This window comes from Salvelinus fontinalis, chromosome 29 (genome assembly GCF_029448725.1).
Source record: "Salvelinus fontinalis isolate EN_2023a chromosome 29, ASM2944872v1, whole genome shotgun sequence".
NCBI classification, from domain to species: Eukaryota; Metazoa; Chordata; class Actinopteri; order Salmoniformes; family Salmonidae; genus Salvelinus; species Salvelinus fontinalis.
Genome location: NC_074693.1, coordinates 7,731,592 through 7,756,519, shown reverse-complemented (window position 1 = coordinate 7,756,519; position 24,928 = coordinate 7,731,592). Strand labels below are relative to the sequence as shown.

General features: G+C 44.2%; 2 protein-coding genes across 2 annotated transcripts; both read left to right on the top strand.

Moving 5' to 3' along the window:
* Nucleotides 1–1,929: 1,929 nt before the first annotated feature.
* On the top strand, nucleotides 1,930–4,722 carry LOC129827240 (homeobox protein MSH-D-like). The gene is made up of 2 exons (XM_055887976.1): nucleotides 1,930–2,377; nucleotides 3,288–4,722. The coding sequence occupies exons 1-2, from the start codon at nucleotides 2,011–2,013 to the stop codon at nucleotides 3,746–3,748; spliced, it is 828 nt and encodes a 275-aa protein (XP_055743951.1). The 5' UTR covers nucleotides 1,930–2,010; the 3' UTR covers nucleotides 3,749–4,722.
* A 4,686-nt stretch (nucleotides 4,723–9,408) lies between these two features.
* On the top strand, nucleotides 9,409–10,668 carry LOC129827204 (uncharacterized). The gene is made up of 2 exons (XM_055887943.1): nucleotides 9,409–10,079; nucleotides 10,206–10,668. The coding sequence occupies exons 1-2, from the start codon at nucleotides 9,409–9,411 to the stop codon at nucleotides 10,666–10,668; spliced, it is 1,134 nt and encodes a 377-aa protein (XP_055743918.1).
* The last annotated feature ends 14,260 nt before the right edge of the window (nucleotides 10,669–24,928 follow it).

Sequence of the window (24,928 nt, the reverse complement as noted above, 5' to 3'; positions counted from 1 at the left end):
AACAGTTAAGTTGTCTCTCTGATCTGCTTTCATCTTTCTGCCACCGACCGACGCCCAGAGACAAGTTATGATGACACATAGGCCTACACACACACACACACACACACACACACACACACACACACATACACATACACATACACAATCAAGCTAATAGCAGAGAGGGAGATACAGTAGAAGGCCTCTAAGATACAACTAGAATCAGCCCCCCTATCAGCAGCACTGGACTAGTCTGCACTGGGATGACCCTGGCAAGAACACTCCCATGTTTGTCCCCCACGATGAAATTGGGGAGGGGACTGTGGCTCTGTCTCCGTCTATCACAAGTGATATCTCAGACAGCACTAGCCCGATTTGGACGAAACTTGGATAAATGATGCATCTTTCCATAGAGATCTGGCATTTACAAGAGTACACTGATTGGCCCAAGGCGGGAGTTAAGTAATGAACAGAAATGTGTTAGTCACACGCCATATCTCAATTGGCCCAACAGGGCACTGCAGCATTCGTGGTGGACGACATGTTTACTGTCGCCTTGTTTCTATTCATGTGTAGACGAGTGTGTTGTTAGGGAACAAAACTATTAATGTGTAGACGAGTGTGTTGTTAGGGAACAAAACTATTAATGTGTAGACGAGTGTGTTGTTAGGGAACAAAACTATTAATGTGTAGACGAGTGTGTTGTTAGGGAACAAAACTATTAATGTGTAGACGAGTGTGTTGTTAGGGAACAAAACTATTAATGTGTAGACGAGTGTGTTGTTAGGGAACAAAACTATTAATGTGTAGACGAGTGTGTTGTTAGGGAACAAAACTATTAATGTGTAGACGAGTGGGTTGTTAGGGTACAAAACTATTAATGTGTAGACGAGTGGGTTGTTAGGGAACAAAACTATTAATGTGTAGACGAGTGGGTTGTTAGGGTACAAAACTATTAATGTGTAGACGAGTGGGTTGTTAGGGAACAAAACTATTAATGTGTAGACGAGTGGGTTGTTAGGGAACAAAACTATTAATGTGTAGACGAGTGGGTTGTTAGGGTACAAAACTATTAATGTGTAGACGAGTGGGTTGTTAGGGAACAAAACCGACGTGTGCACAACTTTGGGGCAAAACAGATGGTTGGCTTAGAGTGAAATGATTGTTGACAACATGTAAACTATATTAATTCTCCAAATGTTTATTGAAAACATAAATACATTTGCAAAATGAGCATTTGCTGTCTCTCAAATATATTGTTACACTTGTTGGTTAGCCTGCTAGTGATTTTTTAGCTATATTAGCATACGTGACAAGCGTCAAAACATGACATGGTATCAATAACAAGCTGAAACGAGTCACCACATGGCAGCTTCTTGTCGTTGTTGCTAGGTATCTGACCGCTCAGAATCATAACAGCACAAGGCCTTCAGCCCCATGGATGCATGTGCATCAATGTCATGATGTTGTCAGCCAACCTGCTGTCTATGTACTGCACTGATAGAGTATTTTATTAAATGTGCTATTTTTCATCGTATTAATGTCCATCATTTGTTGAATGTAGCATCTTTTTCCAAATATTAATTCCTAAAATATAAATTATATTATTTATTCTGGGAAAACGGGGTAAGGCAGGCTTAATCCACATATTTGTTGGAATAGCCTTCTTTGAGGGAGCAACAATTGAAAAATAGTTCTCAGCAATTTTCCATCCACCTCCTCCTCCTTCTCACGCAATTAGCTGTAAATTAGGCTCATATTTACTCGACCTTGTGTTTACCCTGAGTGTAGTCTGTCTCGAGGGTGTCTTTAACCTCAAGACCCAGGACCACACCCAAATCCCCGAAACTCACAGGCCAATCACAAGTCTCCTTCCTCTTCTACAATTTTGTCAGGGTTTGAATTGGTTGAAAGTCCCAGTGCTATAAACAAGTGTTCTCATGAGTTTAGACACAGACTCCAGAAGTTGTTGTCCACTCCGCGGATAACAGTTGAGATGCGCATATTTTTATTACCTTTAGGACAAGTTGAATGTGTTCGTCAACATCTTATTTTGGCATAATAAGAAGCATGGATTCTCCAGTAGATTCGACAGATGGATTTTCAACCTATGAGGACACTCTTCGAACACCGACGCAGCTCAAGGAGCGAAAAAAAACAGAATCACATTTACCTTTCAGTGTGGATGCGATCATGTTGGATAGAAGAATTCCTGGCGACGGAGGGAGACGCCACAGCGGTACGATAATCTCTCCCCTGGGGAATTACTCTATATCCGTGTCCAGAGAGGCGTCTAGTGAAGAAGACTTTCCTCACAACTTTGACCCGTCTTCTTCGACAGTTAAATCAGAGACGTCGGGACCAGGGGACTTTGCGTCCAGTTTGGCTCCAGTGCTCAGTAAGTGCTCGACCTTCATTATGTAGAAGAGTTATTGAAAAGCCTACGGCCTGGGAACTTTTGGTCCCATGGTGATCAATTGGGAAATATCCATTATGTATGTTTACTAATGTATTTTAGAAGTTGTAGCCTATGTGGAGAAAAATATATCTTTCTGAGTTAGAATGGTATAAAACTGTCTACAGATCAATACCAGTTCTTTATAACCATTCAAAACACTGCATATCATCAGGGGAGAAGGCTAAATGTATGTATTTGTGTATTTACACTGAGTGTACCAAACATTAGGAACACCTTCCTAATATTGAGTTCCACCCCCCTTTGTGCCCTCAGAACAGCCTCAATTCATCAGGCTCAGTTCATCAGGCTCATCAGGCACTCTACAAGGTGTCAAAAGCGTTCCACAGGGATGTTGACTCCAATGCTTACAACAGTTGTGTCAAATTGTCTGGATGTCCTTTGGGTGGTTGACTATTCTTGATACATACAGGAAACTGCTGAGTGTGAAAAACCCAGCAGCGTTGCAGTTCTTGACACAACCCGGTGCACCCGGTACCTACTACTATACTTAAATCTTTTGTCTTGCCCATTCACACTGAATGGCACACACACACAATCCATGTCTCAGGGCTTAAAATCCTAATTTAACCTGCCTCCTCCCCTTCATCTACACTGATTGAAGTGGATTTAACACGTGACATCAATAAGGCGTGATAGCTTTCACCTGGTCAGTCTACAGTATGTCATGGAAAGAGCAGGTGTTCTTAATGTTTTGTACACAGTGTATTTTGATTCATGTTCTCTTTCTGTCTATTAGTGACATGTTTAGGCTAATGGCTGTTGACAAATACCACAAACACTCATTATGCCTTTAATGATACATACCTCCGTCCCCTCTCCCTCCCTCCAGACCAGCTCAGTCCCTCCTTGAGGAAACACAAGACCAACAGGAAGCCCCGGACCCCCTTCACCACCTCCCAGCTCCTGTCCCTGGAGAGGAAGTTCCATCAGAAACAGTACCTGTCCATCGCTGAGCGGGCTGAGTTCTCCTCCTCCCTGTCCCTCTCAGAGACCCAGGTAAAGATCTGGTTCCAGAATCGACGGGCTAAAGCCAAAAGACTACAGGAGGCAGAGGCGGAGAAACTCAAGATGGCTGCCACAGGTGTTGGATCCAAGCCGGGGTTCTATCACCCGGGGTTCTCCTCGCTGCCGTTCCCCCTCTGTGTCAGTCTGGGGGGTCTGGGTGGGTGGGTCTCAGGGATGTACGGAGGACAGGGGTTCCCCTTCAGACGCACCCCTCTGTTAAAAACAGAACCACATCTGGGGGTGTACACCTCACCTATGGGGTACGGACTGTTCCACCTGTCCTGAAAGGTGTGTGTGTGTCCGTGCAAATGTGATGAACCTCACAACAAGATTTCAAATTCTACACTAACTCTCAGGGATGCCTTGAATATATTGTGCTGGACCAACTTTGATATATTCAACAGATGTGGAAGTGTGCATGGCTATACGGTACCTTGTGTTCCCTGGTTTGTTACGGAAGAGCCGAGCGCATCAGAACACCCCATAGTTCCAACACCCATAGTACCAGCTCCATTGCAGGGTAATTGTTCATGTATTCTATAGCCCTGACCTCCTGACCTGTGCTGTATTTGCCACAGTTTGTTGGATCGTTTCATAGGATACTGATCCACCGTGTGTCTGATCACTATCTAAATACCAGATTAGCTCTATAATAACATATTTATTGAATAAGTGTAATCTAATATATATTTCATGAAATGTATCTACAAGTGTACATATTTTGTGGTGTGATGTTGAAAATAAAATGTTATTTGTTGATCTTGATATGGGGGTTCACCTTCAACATCTGTTCTATTTTCAATTCATCTTATTATGCTTCTACAATGTCTGGTAAATACAAAGAACAAATTGCTTAAATTCTCCACAATTTCATATGTAAGTGGATTGTTTAATCACATATCGATCTGATTGTTTGATAAGACCTTTACCTTTGTAGCTTTAAAACATGTGTAGTATAGGCTAATTCACCTAATTTAGGGGGTAGCAGTTCTAATACTTTTTTAGAGTGAGTAAGATTCAAGCCCTGTTATACCTGGTTCAACATTCATCATTTGTTCTTATCTTGTCTACATTCTGATTGTGCCCACATTTTCAGACAGGTGTAGATGATTGAAAGATGCATTTTGATCTGATTGGGATATTCCTGACCACCTCTGAAGGTAGTCAGGCACGCAAAGGTAGACAGATCTGGACAGTGAAACCATTTAAATTATCATTCACCTGCCCTTTTAAAATCATTGACTGGTGGAGCCATTGACTTGTGGCATCAATGTGTCTTAAAAGAAATAAACATTATTTTGAAAGATTAGGTGTCAAATATTTTGCATACAGGAAGGGACCAGGAAATCTGGTCACAATGCAGACACAGTGGATGAATAAGAAAAACATTTTAATGCCATGTGTAGATCAGGACAAAGGACGCATGCTAGAGCCAGGTATAAATGAGGTTTTAGCATTAGGGGGTGAGGGAGGTTTAACCAGTTAGGTTAGCTAATAGCAGATATATTAAACCAGTTAGGTCAACTAATAGCAGATATATTAAACCAGTTAGGTCAGCTAATAGCAGATATATTAAACCAGTTAGGTCAACTTATAGCAGATATATTAAACCAGTTAGGTCAACTAATAGCAGATATATTAAACCAGTTAGGTCAGCTAATAGCTAGATATATTAAACCAGTTAGGTCAACTAATAGCAGATATATTAAACCAGTTAGATCAGCTAATAGCAGGATATATTAAACCAGTTAGATCAGCTAATAGCAGATATATTAAACCAGTTAGGTCAACAAATAGCTATATATATTAAACCAGTAAACTAATAGCTATGTATATTAAACCAGTTAGGTCAACTAATAGCAGATATATTAAACCAGTTAGGTCAGCTAATAGCTAGATATATTAAACCAGTTAGGTCAACTAATAGCTAGATATATTAAACCAGTTAGGTTAGCTAATAGCTAGATATATTAAACCAGTTAGGTCAGCTAATAGCTAGATATATTAAACCAGTTAGGTTAGCTAATAGCAGATATATTAAACCAGTTAGATCAGCTAATAGCTATATATATTAAACCAGTTAGGTCAACTAATAGCTATATATATTAAACCAGTTGGATCAGCTAATAGCAGATATATTAAACCAGTTAGATCAGCTAATAGCTAGATATATTAAACCAGTTAGGTCAGCTAATAGCAGATATATTAAACCAGTTAGGTCAGCTAATAGCAGATATATTAAACCAGTTAGTTCAGCTAATAGCAGATATATTAAACCAGTTAGGTCAGCTAACAGCAGATATATTAAACCAGTTAGATCAGCTAATAGCTAGATATATTAAACCAGTTAGGTCAGCTAATAGCAGATATATTAAACCAGTTAGGTCAGCTAATAGCTAGATATATTAAACCAGTTAGGTCAACTAATAGCAGATATATTAAACCAGTTAGGTCAGCTAATAGCAGATATATTAAACCAGTTAGGTCAACTTATAGCAGATATATTAAACCAGTTAGATCAGCTAATAGCTAGATATATTAAACCAGTTAGATCAGCTAATAGCTAGATATATTAAACCAGTTAGGTCAGCTAATAGCAGATATATTAAACCAGTTAGATCAGCTAATAGCTAGATATATTAAACCAGTTAGGTTAGCTAATAGCTATATATATTAAACCAGTTAGATCAGCTAATAGCAGGATATATTAAACCAGTTAGGTCAGCTAATAGCAGATATATTAAACCAGTTAGGTTAGCTAATAGCTATATATATTAAACCAGTTAGATCAGCTAATAGCTAGATATATTAAACCAGTTAGGTCAGCTAATAGCAGGATATATTAAACCAGTTAGGTCAACTAATAGCAGGATATATTAAACCAGTTAGGTCAGCTAATAGCAGATATATTAAACCAGTTAGGTCAACTTATAGCAGATATATTAAACCAGTTAGATCAGCTAATAGCTAGATATATTAAACCAGTTAGGTCAGCTAATAGCAGATATATTAAACCAGTTAGGTCAACTTATAGCAGATATATTAAACCAGTTAGATCAGCTAATAGCAGGATATATTAAACCAGTTAGGTCAGCTAATAGCAGATATATTAAACCAGTTAGGTTAGCTAATAGCTAGATGTATTATTACTGTAATAATGTTTGGGAACTTTTAAGTCGGCCGATCCCCCACTGAGGCTTTTCCTCAAGCTGGCGGTCTTAGAGGAAATGAGCCAATGTCATTACATAAGAAACCATAACACATTAGACCAATCATCTATGGTATTTAACGCCTAATTATTTTAAAAAAGTCTTTAAACTGAAGAATGTGTAGCTAAATGCTTCGGGTCTTACTGAACCGCCCTGGGTTGCATTCCTTAGGGAAAACCGTAGCGAAACGCTTTGCAACGGAAAACAAAAACAAACTTTGCTTATTGGAAAAGTTCAGGTAGTCCCTCCATGTTTCAGTCTACTTCTATTTGTTGCTTAGTGAATACAAGCCAGGTTATTGCTGAAGCAGTGTGAATGTCTTTGGAAGCCTGGTGCCAGACCTGTATGTACCTTAACTGCAGCCTGACTAGAGGAGCTGGTTAGAGTAAAAACAGATCTGGGGTCAGGTTGTGTGTTTGAGTCTGTGTGTGGTGACCCCACACATCTGGGTGGCCAGATAAAGTGGTGCTTTTATCCTGGGACTCATATTTACATCGCTTAATTGACTTTAAACACATTGAAAATTTGTGCATTTTCTGCAAATAACACGTCTCATTGAGTTGATTGTTGGCACGTGTTCCAAATCTCGTCGCAGCACAGAGACTCAGCTCGATGCATTGAGTTTGATTGTATCCATCCACAAACTGTAGACCTTTGATAAACACACCTCTCTCTCTCTCTCTTCTTGAACTCTGTAACTGTGCTAAATGCCGAGCTCAACCCAGCACATTCCTAATTGTGCTTATCCTCTGATTCAAAGTCCAATGCTGTGTGAAATTATGTGTGTGTTTAGTGCTAAAGACTTGAGGGATATTATATGAGTGGGTTGATTCTCCCTTCCTCACTTATCAATCTACTGACACACACACACACACACACACACACACACACACACACACACACACACACACACACACACACACACACACACACACACACACACACACACACACACACATTCTCACAGGCTGAGCTGGCTCCACTGTATGGTACACTGACTGTGTGATATAACTGGTATAAATTATGTTTCATTTGAAAATGATTGGCTGTATTCAACAAAGACATGAATATACATTTGTGTCTACATTTTGTGTCCTGCAGTTTTACCAACACCCTCCAGATGTAGCAATTTCCTATTTTTGAAGTCGGTTATGGCACAGTAAGTCATCAGCTTGGCTCTCTTTATGTATTGTTGTACCAGCTCATCTCCCTATCAGGGTTAGTGTTAGGCTAGAAAGAATAAACAGTATATAGGATCTGAAGACATAAACATCCTCAACGAGTGGAAGACTAACAGATTGTAAGGCTAGAGAGAATAGACAGTATATAGGATCGGAAGACTAACAGATCATAAGGCTAGAGAGAATAGACAGTATATAGGATCTGAAGACTAACAGATCATAAGGCTAGAGAGAATAGACAGTATATAGGATCTGAAGACTACCAGATCATAAGGCTAGAGAGAATAGACAGTATATAGGATCTGAAGACTAACAGATCATAAGGCTAGAGAGAATAGACAGTATATAGGATCTGAAGACTACCAGATCATAAGGCTAGAGAGAATAGACATCCTCAACGAGTGGAAGACTAACAGATCATAAGGCTAGAGAGAATAGACAGCATATAGGATCTGAAGACGGAAACATTCAAAACGCTAAACTGTGATGTAGTTAGGTAGATCCCAGGTGACGGGTGGAACCATGACAACGAGTTGAAGACTAACAGATCATACCATAAACTTTAACAACTAAAGGAAGTCACATACTTTATGATAATCCCAGTTTTATTTTACTGCATATCAGTCGATCACTTTGTTTCCATCTAAGGTGGAAGGCAGGACTGTGATGTCAATCACCAGTCAATTGAGGTAATAACGTGAATGAATGTCATTTTGTTTGTATTTTCCAATGCAATATAGAGACTGTGTTGCACATTCACAGCCCAGCCTGGTAGAAGCAGACTGATCACTGCATTCACCACAAAACAAGCAATTCAAAGCACCTGAACTCAGACTCTTCTAGCTGTGAAAATTCCCCAGTCTGAATTCATCGCTACCCTCCTCTCCTAATCTGTGTGATTGACGTGCGGTTCAGTGTGAAATCAGGAGCCAAACGGAGAGATTCCATTGAACAAAAGAAAAAAAGATCAGTGTACACAAATGAGCTCAGTATAGATGCATGATGAAATGGGACATAAAAGGAACTGGATGAGAAGAGGCAGAGGCATACCCAAAGGGGGCACATGGGCACGTGCCACTTCAGATTTGTTCTGCTTTATATATATATATATTGTTGTTGTTGTTTCTCTGTAATGCTACTAGCCACCTATAGCAATTTTATAAGGTTGGCTTTAGCAAGCCTAGATAGGTTCCCCATCTCCCAATCTCATAACTAGCTACCAAGAAGACATATCAGTCTATCAATCAAGTTAGAGGAGCTTGTCTAACTATCTTAGCTGGCATGACTGCTGGCAAGATTGGTCGACTTTAGAAAAGCAAGCAATCACTAAATGTACTGAAGAAGACTCACATTCCTTTCCATCTTATACCCGGATTTTAGCAGAGAAGCATATTTAGTTTCATAAAAAAATAACCACCAGTCAAAAGGATACAGACAGCTCAAAAGACATGCTGAGATATGAAGAAAAATATACCACAGTTTTTACATAGAATGAAGCATAATGATTATGGCTCATTGCAGGAAAAAGCTATTTCAGGTGTTTGAAAAAGGCAAAATGCAGCTATCCAGCTATCCTCACCTCCATACCACCCCCCAGCTATCCTCACCTCCGTACCACCCCCAGCTATCCTCACCTCCGTACCACCCCCCAGCTATCCTCACCTCCGTACCACCCCCTAGCTATCCTCACCTCCGTACCACCCCCCAGCTATCCTCACCTCCGTACCACCCCCCAGCTATCCTCACCTCCGGACCACCCCCCAGCTATCCTCACCTCCGGACCACCCCCCAGCTATCCTCACCTCCGTACCACCCCCCAGCTATCCTCACCTCCGGACCACCCCCCAGCTATCCTCACCTCCATACCACCCCCCAGCTATCCTCACCTCCATACCACCCCCCAGCTATCCTCACCTCCGTACCACCCCCCAGCTATCCTCACCTCCGGACCACCCCCCAGCTATCCTCACCTCCGTACCACCCCCCAGCTATCCTCACCTCCGTACCACCCCCCAGCTATCCTCACCTCCGGACCACCCCCCAGCTATCCTCACCTGCGTACCACCCCCCAGCTATCCTCACCTCCGTACCACCCCCCAGCTATCCTCACCTCCGTACCACCCCCCAGCTATCCTCACCTCCGTACCACCCCCCAGCTATCCTCACCTCCGTACCACCCCCCAGCTATCCTCACCTCCGGACCACCCCCCAGCTATCCTCACCTCCGTACCACCCCCCAGCTATCCCCACCTCCGGACCACCCCCCAGCTATCCCCACCTCCGGACCACCCCCCAGCTATGCCCACCTCCTGACCACCCCCCAGCTATCCCCACCTCCTGACCACCCCCCAGCTATCCCCACCTCCTGACCACCCCCCAGCTATCACCACCTCCGGACCACCCAGCTATCCCCACCTCCGGACCACCCCCCAGCTATCCCCACCTCCGGACCACCCCCCAGCTATCCCCACCTCCGGACCACCCAGCTATCCTCACCTCCGTACCACCCCCCAGCTATCCTCACCTCCGTACCACCCCCCAGCTATCCCCACCTCCGGACCACCCCCCAGCTAACCCCACCTCCGGACCACCCCCCAGCTATCCCCACCTCCGGACCACCCCAGCTATCCCCACCTCCGGACCACCCCAGTTATCCCTACCTCCGGACCACCCCCCAGCTATCCCCACCTCCGGACCACCCCCCAGCTATCCCCACCTCCGGACCACCCCCCAGCTATCCCCACCTCCGGACCACCCCAGTTATCCCCACGTAGAGGTATTGGATCCATACCTCATAGAAGTTGGAAAGAAGTGAAGAAAGAGTCTTTGTGTTCTTTTAAGTGCTGTCATTAGGGTAGACACTTTGATCTGTTTCTTCAAAGCTGCTACAGTGAACAGGTGTGTGTGTGTGTGTGTGTGTGTGTGTGTGTGAGAACAGGTGTGTTTCATTGAACAATCAGTGCTTTATTCTTTATCCTGGCAGCAAGAGATTTGGGTTCTGATACTAGCCGTGTCTCCGGATGTATTATCGTGTGTGTGTGTGGGGAGAGATTTGGGTACATGCGGTATCATACATCCCTCTGTGTTCCATCTGGAGTAAAGAAGTACATCTATACTCCAAACAGCCTGCAGTATGTCCAGCCAGGTCACCTGTGATACAAGTCAGTATTAGGCGTCCATCCATGTTTGAGGACGTTGGGAGATAACGTTACCTTCAAGTAGGTTTCGGTTTGCTATGGCGGAGTGGACGGGGAAGGCGGAGCGGACGGGGATGGCGGAGCGGACGGGGAAGGCGGAGTGGACGGGGATGGCGGAGTGGACGGGGAAGGCGGAGTGGACGGGGATGGCGGAGTGGACGGGGAAGGCGGAGTGGACGGGGATGGCGGAGGGGACGGGGAAGGCGGAGCGGACGGGGAAGGCGGAGCGGACGGGGATGGCGGAGCGGACGGGGAAGGCGGAGCGGACGGGGATGGCGGAGCGGACGGGGAAGGCGGAGCGGACGGGGATGGCGGAGTGGACGGGGAAGGCGGAGTGGACGGGGAAGGCGGAGTGGACGGGGATGGCGGAGTGGACGTAAGCGTCTACCTCTGATTCCAAATGTTGTAAGTTTGAATCCAGCGATAGAAAGTTGTTTGGTGATTTTTGTTTTAAGCCTATCCCAAACCTTAACACTTACATGAACCAATTGGGAGAGAAATGCCTAAACTTAAAACCTCTACCGACCCCCCATCCCGGATCCGGGATCATCCTCATCAGAAACGCTGTCTAGCATAGCCTAGCCTAGCGCCACAGGGATAAACACTTCACAACGTTGACATTTCAAGTTTGAGAAACATGGATGAACGTCTAATTCTGACGTGAGACTGTGAGAGCTCGCACGGGGGCTGATCGTATCTCCACTGGGTTTTGGGACTCTTCGAGAGAGATTATGAAACACAGAGAGTAAGAGAAAGGGGGGGTGTAGAGAGAGGGTGTGAAAGAGAGAGAATATTATGAAACCATACTATCAGATCCGGAGCGGTCTAATTAGGGAGTTGGAAGTTGACTCAACACACCCCTTGCAGAGAAAGAGCCTGATTTGAACTAATTACACAGCTGCTCAGAGCGAGAGAGAGCTACTCTCCTCATACTCCTAGTATCCCTCTGGCTATTTCTGTCTGAGAATATTAAGTCTCTGTTCCTTCTCTGGCCAGGTCATCCAGAGAATACTGTTATGGTGTTTCTCTGTGACGTTCCATCCGTGACTATTGTTTCCATCAATCAGATAGAGTCTCACATTTCTCCATCTCTTCCTTCCATTGTCAGGCTGCAAACGTTTTCATGTACGAGTCCAGAACCTTTTTTCTCCGTCTTTCTCTTTGGTGAGAACAATGTTGAGGTCCTAGCCGAGAGGCTGTCTTGATGCCTGTGTTTTCTCCACACTTCAATAGTTGATCACACAACACTCGTGATAGGTTGACACAGCAAACATATTTAGAAACATTTAAACACAGCAAACGTGCGAAGAAAAAGGAAAGCTCTTTGTCTCCATGGGACATCCTCTCTCCCAGGTCTGAGTCAGTCCCTGATCAAATCAACACTTTATTTGTCACATGCGCTGAATACAACAGTGAAATGCTAACTAACAAGCCCTTAACCAACAATGCTTTAAGAAGTTAAGAAAAACGTGTTAAGTAAAATAGAAAATAAAAGTAACAAATAATTAAACAGCAGCAGTAAAATAACAGTAGAGAGGCTATATACAGGGGGTACCAGTACAGAGTCAATGTGCGGGGGCACCGGTTAGTTGAGGTAATTGAGGTAATATGTACATGTAAGTAGAGTTAATAAAGTGACTATGAGTAGATACTGAACAAAGAGTAGCAGCAGCTTAAAAGAGGGTTCTGGGTAGCCCTCTGATTATCTGTTCAGGAGTCTTATGGTTACCAGGAGTGTTTTAACCTTACTACCCAGGATTGTAATTCAATATCCCTAATACTATACATTGTATGACAATGAGAAAGGGAGGAACAAATGGCTGATATATTTGACTGACTGTTAACTCATTTGTCCCGGAGACAGGCTTGTCTACAGTATAGTCTTTGACCCTCATTGATTTATATTGACCCCACAGCTGATTTGACCTGAATGTGATTGTTCATAGAATGACAATGGAATGGAGAGACTCTTACAGTGACTGGGGAGGAGGAACACATGTACTTATTTAACACCTGATTTACTTAAGGGGGATACCTAGTCAGTTGTACAACTGAATGCATTCAACTGAAATGTGTCTTCCTCATTTAACCCAACCCCTCTGAATCAGAGAGGGGGAGGCTGCCTTAATTGTCATTCACGTCGTCAGCGCCCGGGGAACAGTGGGTTAACTGCCTTGCTCAGGGGCAACTCGGGGATTCGAGCCCAACGCTCTAACCACTAGGCTACGTGCCGTCCATGTAGCATAAACATAGCCCTTGATCATGGCTCTCAGTTCCATTACATTACACATAAGAGTCATTGGACGAAGGCGTGTTTTGTATGAATACGTTTTTTAAAGAACCCCCGATGCTCAATGTGAACATCAACGTGCATCGCTTGCCGTACGTTTTCGGCGAGGAATAATTTTCAAAAAACGAAAAGGTTAAATTGTTACACACCCTAATAGGGTTAGTGTTCCCACACGGCCATAACTCCATGTTACAGAGCTTGTTTACGGAAAACAGACGGAAGACAAGAGGCCACCACCTGTGCTAATTAGCTATCCAGCATGCTCCAAACACCTATATGTATCATATCAGGAAGTGTAGTTTCATTGGATGGAGGCACTCATATCTGTATGGATCTGTAACTGCTACAGTAAGTGTATATATTTATTTGAAGGATTCTTTCTCGCTGATGAAAGATAAGGGCCATATGTTTCGAAAGCCTTATCGCATGTAATTATTATTGATGTTTCTAAATGTTAAAACACAGCGTCGGGATTGTAGTTCACATGAGCCAGTCATGGGGGAAGCTAATGGCTGAGAACTGTAGGGAGAAGGAAGAATGTTCGAGAGCTAGAATAAATGTAACCACATGTAACATATGGATTTGCATTTGTATACGCATCAAATGTCCCAATTTTTCACTTTTCTATTTTTTGCGTTATTACATAAAACTGATCAGAATTCCGAAGTCATGTTGGGAAAATGTTCCAGGGTGTGATGTAATATGGAGGACCCGGCAAGCCACCCTATTCCCTTTAATGTAAACTCCAACGGAAAAAAATTCAAATGTATAACTTCAAATTAAACCAGATTGTTTGCACTCATGACTACTGGTTTCAATTTCATTTTCCAGCCAACTAACAAGCAAATACTTAATGAATTTGTTACAAATCAACTTGCAAGGTTGCTAGTCAACTAGCCTGCTAAAGTTAGCCCTACTAGCCTGTTAACATTAGCCAACTAGCCTGCTAATGTTATGTTAGCACTGAATAAGTTAGCCAGCTATCATCACCTAGCTTACAGCTACATTCAAGTAAAACAACGGTTTGGAAATACATTACGCCATGAAACCATATATCATAGTTTTTTTTGCTACATGCAATGCTCTTACCTAGCCAGCTAACATTAGCTATTTAGCCAACTAATGTTAGCTATTAAGCTTTTAGGCTAGCCAATCAAAACGGCTATGATCGGCATGGTAGACCCCACCAACATAACTAAAACATAACCGCACATCAAAAGAGAGACTTACAGATTGATGGCTGGGGATGAGAAGGTAATGGCGCTCACAGTTGCCCCTAGTGGCCGGTTTCCAGGTGAGAGAGAGAGAGAGAGAGAGAGAGAGAGAGAGAGAGAGAGAGAGAGAGAGAGAGAGAGAAACCTCCAACTATCAGGATAAAGGTAAGACCCAGATGCAGACCGAGTCGAAGGAACAATGCTTCTAACAGAAACAGGGGCAAAGGTACAGGATGGCAGGCAGGCTCAGGGTCAGGTCAGGCAGAGGTCGGTAATCCAGAGGTGGGGCAAAAGTACAGGACGGCAGTCAGACTCAGAGTCAGGCAGAGTGGTCAGGCGGGCGGGTACAGGGCCAGGACAGGCAAGGGTCAAAAACCAGGAGGACGAGAAAAGAGAGACTGGAGCTGACACAAAAATGCTGGTTTGCTTGACAAACTGGCAACAGACAAACAGTGAACACAGGTATAAATACACAGGAGATAATGGGGAAGATGGGAGACACCTGGAGGGGGGTGGAGACAATCCCAAAGACAGGTGAAACAGATCAGGGTGTGACATCTACAGAGTAATATATACATGTTACAGTGAATTGCTAACTCAGTTGACACTGGCCTGTCCCTTACAGGTAGGATGTTATTTAAATGACTGACACCGTACAAAGGTAGGACTACCCAACCCCAGATCTCTTTGCCTAAAAAAGCCTCAGTGTGATGCGTTTCTGCTTCTTGATGGGATGCTTCCACCATATACAGAAGAGGACATGTTATTTCATGTTCTGTCACATCTCACATCACATCCTATTTATAATGTCTTTAACCTTTTCACCTCCTCTGCTACATATTGTCTGCATCCCAAATGGCACCCTATTACATATGTAGTGCACTACTTTTGACCAGAGCCCATTGATAGTGCAGCATATAGGGAATAACAGGGTGCCATATAGGGCTCAACCATGTCATTTTATTTTGTATGTACGATGTACAGTGTGTGTGTGCTTTACTGTGCGTCATTGCCTTTGGGACAATACAGATCTATTGAATTGAATCTCACAGGATCAATCCAGGGTTGAGACCAGACAAGTTCACCATGATCCCACTGCTAGAGCATGTGTGTGTGTGCGCGTGCGTGCGTGTGCTCACAATCATAGTGAGCCTCTGCACAGTTGAAAAGGATCCTTTCTCCCACAGACATCTCTGTGTGCAGCCTGGTGAGTTTTATCCTCTCTGACGAGTGATCGCCTCTAGTGTTTCAACCCTAGACAGAATACTCATCATCTTAACATTTCATCCCAACACACACACACACATTGAGAGAGAGAGATACAGAGAGACAGACAGACAGACTAGAAGAAATGGTTCAGAAGAGATGGGGGACGAGAGAAAAGCCCATCACTCAAATACACACACACTGCAAATCCATTGTCACTGAGGTTACAAGCTGAAGAAACAATCTGCCTCAGAGAAAAGGGGAAAAGAGAGAGAGAGAGAGAGAGAGAGAGGGAGGCTAAGAGAGAGAAAGAAGATAGAGGATAAGAGAGAGAAAGAAGAGAGAGAGAGGGAGGCTAAGAGAGAGAAAGAAGAGAGAGAGAGGCTAAGAGAGAAAGAAGAGAGAGAGGCTAAGAGAGAAGAGTGAGAGAGATATGCTAAGTGAGAGAGAGAGGGGAGCAAAAAAAGATATTGAGGGTGGAGAGAGAGACAGAGAGATGAGAAGACAGCAGGTTAGAACAAGTGATGGAGTCAGCTTTACACAAATGGGCTAGGAATAGAAATACTTAAACATTTATTAATGTGTGTGTGTGTGTGTGTGTGTGTGTGTGTGTGTGTGTGTGTGTGTGTGCGTGCGTGCGTGCGTGCGTGCGTGCGTGCGTGCGTGTGTGTGTGCGGGTAGAATAGTTTTCAGCTCTGTTTATGTTGAAAACAGGAGTGATTGCTTCTGATGTCGAAAGTCTCCAAACCCTGTTCCCTGTTCCCACACTGTTTCCACACCTGCTCCAAGTTCCCACCTCCCCTCACCAGTCCCCATAAGCTAGCCTTCACCCACCTCTCCTCACCAGCCGCCTTGGTGGTCCCCATAAGCTAGCCTTCACACACCTCTCCTCACCAGCCGCCCTGGTGGTCCCCATAAGCTAGCCTTCACACACCTCTCCTCACCAGCCGCCTTGGTGGTCCCCATAAGCTAGCCTTCACCCACCTCCCCTCACCAGCCGCCCTGGTGGTCCCCATAAGCTAGCCTTTACCCACCTCCCCTCACCAGCCGCCCTGGTGGTACCCATAACCTAGCCTTACCCACCTCCCCTCACCAGCCGCCCTGGTGGTCCCCATAACCTACCCTTACCCACCTCCCCTCACCAGCCGCCCTGGTGGTCCCCATAACCTAGCCTTACCCACCTCCCCTCACCAGCCGCCCTGGTGGTCCCCATAACCTAGCCTTACCCACCTCCCCTCACCAGCCGCCCTGGTGGTACCCATAACCTAGCCTTACCCACCTCCCCTCACCAGCCGCCCTGGTGGTCCCCATAACTTAATGCTATAACGGTCGTCCTGGAAAGAAGGGGACCAAAACGCAGCGGGGTAAGTGTTCATTATAATTTAATAAATAACCTGAACACTGAAACAACAAAAACAACAAATAGAGTGAACGAAACAGTTCTGTCTGGTGCAACAACACAAAACAGAAAACAACTACCCACAACAAACAGGTGGGCAAGAGCTACCTAAGTATGGTTCTCAATCAGAGACAACGATAGACAGCTGTCTCTGATTGAGAACCACACCCGGCCAACCAACAAAGAAATACAAAACATAGAATACAGAACATAGAATGCCCACCCCAACTCACGCCCTGACCAAACCAAAATAGAGACATAAAAAGGATCTCTAAGGTCAGGGCGTGACACCAGCCTTCACTCACCTCCCCTTACTAGCCGCCCTGGTGGTCCCCATAACCTAGCCTTCACCCACCTCCCCTCACCAGCCACCCTTGTGGTCCCCATAACCTAGCCTTCACCTCTCCAACTATCCTGGCATCATTCCGTACCTCTCACTGTGTTCTATGTCCTTGTTTCTGGGTAAATCTCTAAAGTCCTCCTTTGGTTCCTCTCTCCTCAGCACTTCTCCTCCAATAGTCCCCTCACTTCTCTCTGAAGATCCTCACTACCCCTTTAGAGACAGAGACAGAGATGACAAGACGATAGGAATTGAGGAAGGATTTTTGAGATTCTCTCCCTGTCCTAGCTTCCTTGTCTTGTGTCCCTGTTGATAACTAGAGTGCAGGCAGCAGGCAGCTGTCCCAATCATCTTCCTTATCCACAAGATGGAGAGGAGGAGAGGACACTGTGGGACTAGGCTGGATTTCCTGAGTGTTTCCTGACACGATTAAAACAAAATGAGTTACACATTCAGAGTAAAACATATCATTACACATTTTAATTAAATACTGAATACTGAGTAAAACGAATGAACATTTAAGAGATTAAATAAGACCATAAACTTAGATACAAAATACTCTTCATCCTAACCTTGTATCCCAACACACACATACACAAAGATACAGACAGAGAGAGAGAGGTGCCAGATGCTCAGCAGGCTCTGCTCACACTTACTGGCCTGAGGCCAAACCACATGACCAACAACATTGGACACTTTATGGAAGACAAAGCCTTCGCTATCTCATCCTGGAATATCCAAGGCCTGAGGTCATCTGCCTTTGACCTAAAGAGCAGGAACCTGGACTTCACCAAAGAAATCAGAAATACAGACATTGTCATCCTACAAGAAACATGGTATAGAGGAGATGGACCCACTGGTTGCCCTCTAGGTTACAGAGAGCTGGTAGTCCCATCCACCAAACTACCAGGTGTGAAACAGGGAAGGGACTCAGGGGGTATGTTAATTTGGTATAGAGCAGACCTAACTCACTCTATTATATTAATCAAAACAGGAACATTTTACATTTGGCTAGAAATTCTAAAGGAAATGATCTCAAAAGAGAACAATTTCTTCCTATAACCCCCCACTAGAATCCCCAGACTTTAATGAAGACAGCTTCTCCATCCTGAAGGGGGAAATTAATAATTTCCAGGCCCAGGGACATGCACTAGTCTGTGGCAACCTAAATGCCAGAACTGGACAAGAACCGGACACCCTCAGCACACAGGGGGACAAACACCTACCTGGAGGTGACAGCATTCCCTCCCCCATATGCCCCCCTAGGCACAACTATGACAACATAACCAACAAAAACGGGTCACAACTCCTGCAGCTCTGTCGCACGCTGGGTATGTACATAGTCATTGGTAGGCTTCGAGGGGACTCCTATGGTAGGTACACCTATAGCTCATGTCTTGGCAGTAGTACTGTAGACTACTTGATCACTGACCTCAACCCAGAGTCTCTCAGAGCGTTCACAGTAAGCCCACTGACACCCTGATCAGATCACAGCAAAATCACAGTCTACTTGAACAGAGCAATAGTCATTCATGAGGCATCAACATTGAGACCCAGAACACCTGAGCCTATGCCATCACAATTGTGAATCACTAAAACAATACAGAAATACACTACGGAAAAAGAAGGAACAGCACGTCAGAAATTAGCTCAATGTAATTGAAGAATCCATAGAATCTGTGAACAATCTGAGAGACAAGGCAAGAAGGGCCTTCTATGCCATCAAAAGGGACATAAATTCAATATACCAATTAGGATATAAAATACTTGAATCAGTTATAGAACCCATTGCCCTTTATGGTTGTGAGGTCTGGGGTCCGCTCACTAGCCAAGAATTCGCAAAATGGGACAAACACCAAATTGAGACTCTGTATGCAGAATTCTGCAAAAATATCCTCAGTGTACAACGTAAAACACCAAATAATGCATGCAGAGCAGAATTAGGCCGAATTACCCGCTATTTATCAAAAGAAAAGAGCCGTTAAAATTCTACCATCACCTACAGAGAGATGAACCTGGAGAAGAGCCCCCTAAGCAAGCTGGTTCTGGGGCTCTGTTCACAAACACAAACAGACCCCACAGAGCCCCAGGACAGCAACACAATTAGACCCAACAAATCATGAGAAAACAAAAAGATAATTACTTGACACATTGGAAAGAATTTACAAAAAAACTGAGCAAAAAATAATGCTATTTGGCCCTAAACAGAGAGTACACAGTGGCAGAATACCTGACCCCTGTGACTGACCCTAAACAGAGAGTACACAGTGGCAGAATACCTGACCCCTGTGACTGACCCTAAACAGAGAGTACACAGTGGCAGAATACCTGACCCCTGTGACTGACCCTAAACAGAGAGTACACAGTGGCAGAATACCTGACCTCTGTGACTGACCCTAAACAGAGAGTACACAGTGGCAGAATACCTGACCTCTGTGACTGACCCAACATTCAGATTCAGTGAGCATAGCCTTGCTATTGAGAAAGGCCGCCGAAGGCAGACCTGGCTATGTGCACATTGCCCACAAAATGAGGTGGAAACTGAGCTGCACTTCCTAACCTCCTGCAAAATGTATGACCATATTAGAGACACATATTTCCCTCAGATCACACAGACCCACAAAGAATTAGAAAACAAATCCAATTTTGATAAACTCCCACATCTACTGGGTGAAATACCACAGTGTGCCATCACAACAGCAAGATTTGTGACCTGCTGCCACAAGAAAAGGGCAACCAGTGAAGAACAAACACCATTGTAAATACAACCCATAATTATGTTTATTTATTTTGCCTTTTGTACTTGAACTATTTGTACATCGTTACAACACTGTATATAGACATAATATGACATTTGTAATGTCTTTATTCTTTTGGAACTTCTGTGAGTGTAATGTTTACTGTAAATTTTGTATTGTTTAATTCACTTTGGTTTATTATCTATTGCACTTGCTTTGGCAATGTTAACATATGTTTCATGCCAAAATGCCAGAGAGAGAGCCCCGTAGAGAGAGAGAGAGAGAGAGAGAGAGAGAGAGAGAGAGAGAGAGAGAGAGAGAGAGAGAGAGAGAGAGAGAGAGAGAGAGAGAGAGAGAGAGAGAGAGAGAGAGAGAGAGAGAGAGAGAGAGAGAGAGAGAGAGAGAGAGAGAGAGAGAGAGAGAGAGAGAGAGAGAGAGAGAGAGAGAGAGAGAGAGGATGCTTCCCTAATTGCACCTTATGGGTTCTGGTAAAAGGTAGAGCACTTTATAGGGAACACGATGCCGCTTGAGATGGACCCAGAGAGACAGACAGAAACAGGTGTCCTCATCATCAATATGTCTCTCCCACCCTGCCTGCCTCCCACCCTACTCCCCTCCCTCCCTCCCTCCTCCATCCCTCCCACCCTCCCTCCCTCCCCCACTAGTTCAGTTCAGGGCCCCAGCCATCACTCTGAATGATGTCAGTCACATTAATTGCTGTCCCCTTGCTGTGTCCCTCTAATACAGCCCCCAGCATGCTTCAGGACATTCTGCTGACACTGAGGCAAGGGCAGTACTGAACGTACATCAGGACACTGCACAACACTGTCATCCCACTGCAGAACTGTGCTCCGCTGTGTGTGTGTGTGTGTGTGTGTGTGTGTGTGTGTGTGTGTGTGTGTGTGTGTGTGTGTGTGTGTGTGTGTGTGTGTGTGTGTGTGTGTGTGTGTGTGTGTGTGTGTGTGTGTGTGTGTGTGTGTGCGTGTGTGTGTATTCTACAGTACAATATGAGAGAGGCTTTGGCTGAGAGACAGAGCGCTCCTCTCGTCAGGTTTAATAACATTGGAGGTATGACATTAACTTCAGAGTGACTAACCTGGAACCCAAAGTGAATGTTGTTCTGGTGACTATTGACTATTGCTCTTATTCAGTGATCCACACTATTCACTAGAGATGACGAGGAAGATGAAATGGGGGTAAAGCCCTGCAAAAGACTAGCGGCCCTGTCCAGGGGGTGGTACAACAAGCTGCCTCACGCTACAGAAACAGGAGATAGACTAGCGGCCCAGTCCAGGGGGTGGTACAACAAGCTGCCTCACGCTACAGAAACAGGAGATAGACTAGCGGCCCTGTCCAGGGGGTGGTACAACAAGCTGCCTCACGCTACAGAAACAGGAGATAGACTAGCGGCCCTGTCCAGGGGGTGGTACAACAAGCTGCCTCACGCTACAGAAACAGGAGATAGACTAGCGGCCCTGTCCAGGGAGTGGTACAACAAGCTGCCTCACGCTACAGAAACAGGAGATAGACTAGCGGCCCAGTCCAGGGGGTGGTACAACAAGCTGCCTCACGCTACAGAAACAGGAGATAGACTAGCGGCCCTGTCCAGGGGGTGGTACAACAAGCTGCCTCACGCTACAGAAACAGGAGATAGGCACCTGCCCTATGGGCCATTCTTGCTTGGACAAAGCTACTTCCCTGAACTTCTATTCAGCGTGGATCAGGCATAGGCCTTGGTCATCATTAACATAACACAGATAGATGCCATATGATGAAAATGAAAACACACCTATAATATTTATTCAGAAAGCATAGATGTCTACTGGCACACAGACACATAGTTGTTATAGGATCTACAATGAGATGCTTCCAGTCCAGATAACAGCTATTGCTTTCAGAGAGGTAATAAACAAATGGCATCCTATTCCCGTTATAGTGCACTACTTTATACTAGAGACCCATGAGGGGTCATGGTCAAAAGTAATGCACTATACGGTATAGGGAATAGGGTGTCATTTGGGACACACACTTTCTTTCTTGGCTCCATGTCGGTTTCATGACAATCACACGGTCGATTGCTTAAATTAGTTTCCCCTCCAGATAATTAAGGGGAAACTTTTAATGAGAAATTCAGACATGACAAAAATATTCCTCATATGACTATGTAATAGCTGGCCACCCAGGGAGATCGTTCAAGATTGGACATCTATCCATGTCTTGAGGATGACGAGAATTGCCTACAAAACCAGCCACTAGGGGCAACAGTGAACGCTATTACCATCAAGTAAACTTGAGTTTTGCTAGGGTGTTGCGCTTCCTAACCTCCTGCAAAATGTACCACCATATTAGAGACACATATTTCCCTCAGATTACACAGACCCACAAAGAATTAGAAAACAAAATCACATTTTGATAAACTCCTATATCTACTGGGTGAAATACCACAGTGTTCCATCACAGCAGCAAGATTTGTGACCGGTTGCCACAAGAAAAGGGCAACCAGTGAAGAACAAACACCATTGTAAATACAACCCATATTTATGTTTATTTATTTTGCCTTTTGTACTTGAACTATTTGTACATCGTTACAACACTGTATATATACATAATATGACATTTGTAATGTCTTTATTCTTTTGGAACTTCTGTGACTGTAATGTTTACTATAAATGTTGTATTGTTTAATTCACTTTGGTTTATTATCTATTGCACTTGCTTTGGCAATGTTAACATATGTTTCCCATGCCAATAAAGCCCCTTAAAGAGAGAGAGAGAGAGAGAGAGAGAGAGAGAGAGCGAGAGAGAGAGAGAGAGAGAGAGAGAGAGAGAGACAGAGAGAGAGAGAGAGAGAGAGAGAGAGAGAGAGAGAGACATAGAGAGAGAGAGAGAGAGAGAGAGAGAGAGAGAGAGAGACACAGAGAGAGAGAGGCTGCATCCCTAATTGCACCTTATGGGTCCTGATAAAAGGTATACCACTTTATAGGGAACAGGCTGCCACTCCAGATGGAACCAGAGAGAGAGACAGACTTTATAGGGAACAGAATGCCACTTGAGATGGACCCAGAGAGACAGACAGACTTTATAGGGAACAGGATGCCACTTCAGATGGACCCAGAGAGACAGACAGACTTTATAGGGAACAGGATGTCACTTGAGATGGACCCAGAGAGACAGACAGACTTTATAGGGAACAGGATGCCACTTGAGATGGACCCAGAGAGACAGACAGACTTGAGTTTTGCTAGGGTGTCACTTGAGATGGAACCAGAGAGACAGACAGACTTTATAGGGAACAGGATGCCACTTGAGATGGACCCAGAGAGACAGACAGACTTGAGTTTTGCTAGGGTCTTGGACAGGGGTGGCAAATGGCCGCAATCACATGACTCATGACTCTGGATCAGAATGTTGCGTGTTTGATCCCAGTTGTTGAGGCAATTAAAAACAAATGTTTTTACCCTATCCCAAACCTTAACCCTTACCTTAACCATTTGGAATGAGTGCCTAAACTTAACCTTTAACTTTGAAAGTTGACATTTGGAGAAATGGAACCAGAGCAGCAAGAGCTACAAAAACACTTCAAAATGTGTAATTTGGAGAATATGGCTGAACGTCTCATTCTGCAGTGAGACTGTGAGAGCTTGTTGAGTCACCTGGCATTGCTTTGGAAAAGCCACACACAGTGCAAGATGAGTAGCTCATTAATAGGGTAAAACACTATGGAGGGGGATTGAAAATGGTCTTCCAAATTAAATTGATGTTTGTTATGAAAAAGCCTTACGCTTTTTGAATTTCATTGCATCATTAGAAAGATTATTCAGTTGACCATAATTTGGTGTCCCCCATCAATTAAAACAATGGCAGTATTTGTATGGACTTTAACAACACTCAAAGTTACTGTTTGTAAGAGAACACATTGTAAAAAATAACATTTTTTCTTGAAGTATTGTATTACATCTCTTCACTTTTCGAATAAAGTGTCCCTGTTTTTTAAAGTTCTGTTAAATTCACAATAATGCACACAATGTAAATCTCTATTGGACAGTCTGAAATCTTTCTAGCTGCTTCAGTAGAGCAGTTTCTAAGTCACTTGTGGATAAATTCACATGTTTATGTTCATACATAAATATGATTTGGTTTGAGTCTTAAACCCCTATGACATTTGAGATCTGTAGCGGTCACAGTGTGTGTGTGTGTGTGTGTGTGTCTGTGTGTGTGTGTGTGTGCGTGCGTGCGTGCGTGCGTGCATGTGCGTGCGTGCGTGCGTGCGCGTGCGTGTGTGTGTGCGTGCGTGTTGCCTGCCCAGTCTGTGGATTATCAGTCCCGGAGAATCGTTAGCACTGCTCTCTCTCCTCCTGTACTCTGTCACACACAGTCTTAATGTCACATCCCTTTTTCATCTCTACTGTCATCTGCAGTCACTGGACTCACTGGACCAGAGTCAAGTCTGGGGCCCTGACTCACTGTAGTATCTACTCTATAGAGACACTGTATCACTAGACTTACCGCATTCCCTGCACAGTGTCGCTCATCTCTTATTGCAGCGCCAATTTAGATCACACTGCATGATCACCCACAATGACAACATCAAACCTTTTACACCAAGGTTGTAATGCTTACTCTTCTTGCTTATGGCGATACAATGCATCAGATGATGGCATGCCATGGGTCTCTGTTGTTCCATGACAGCT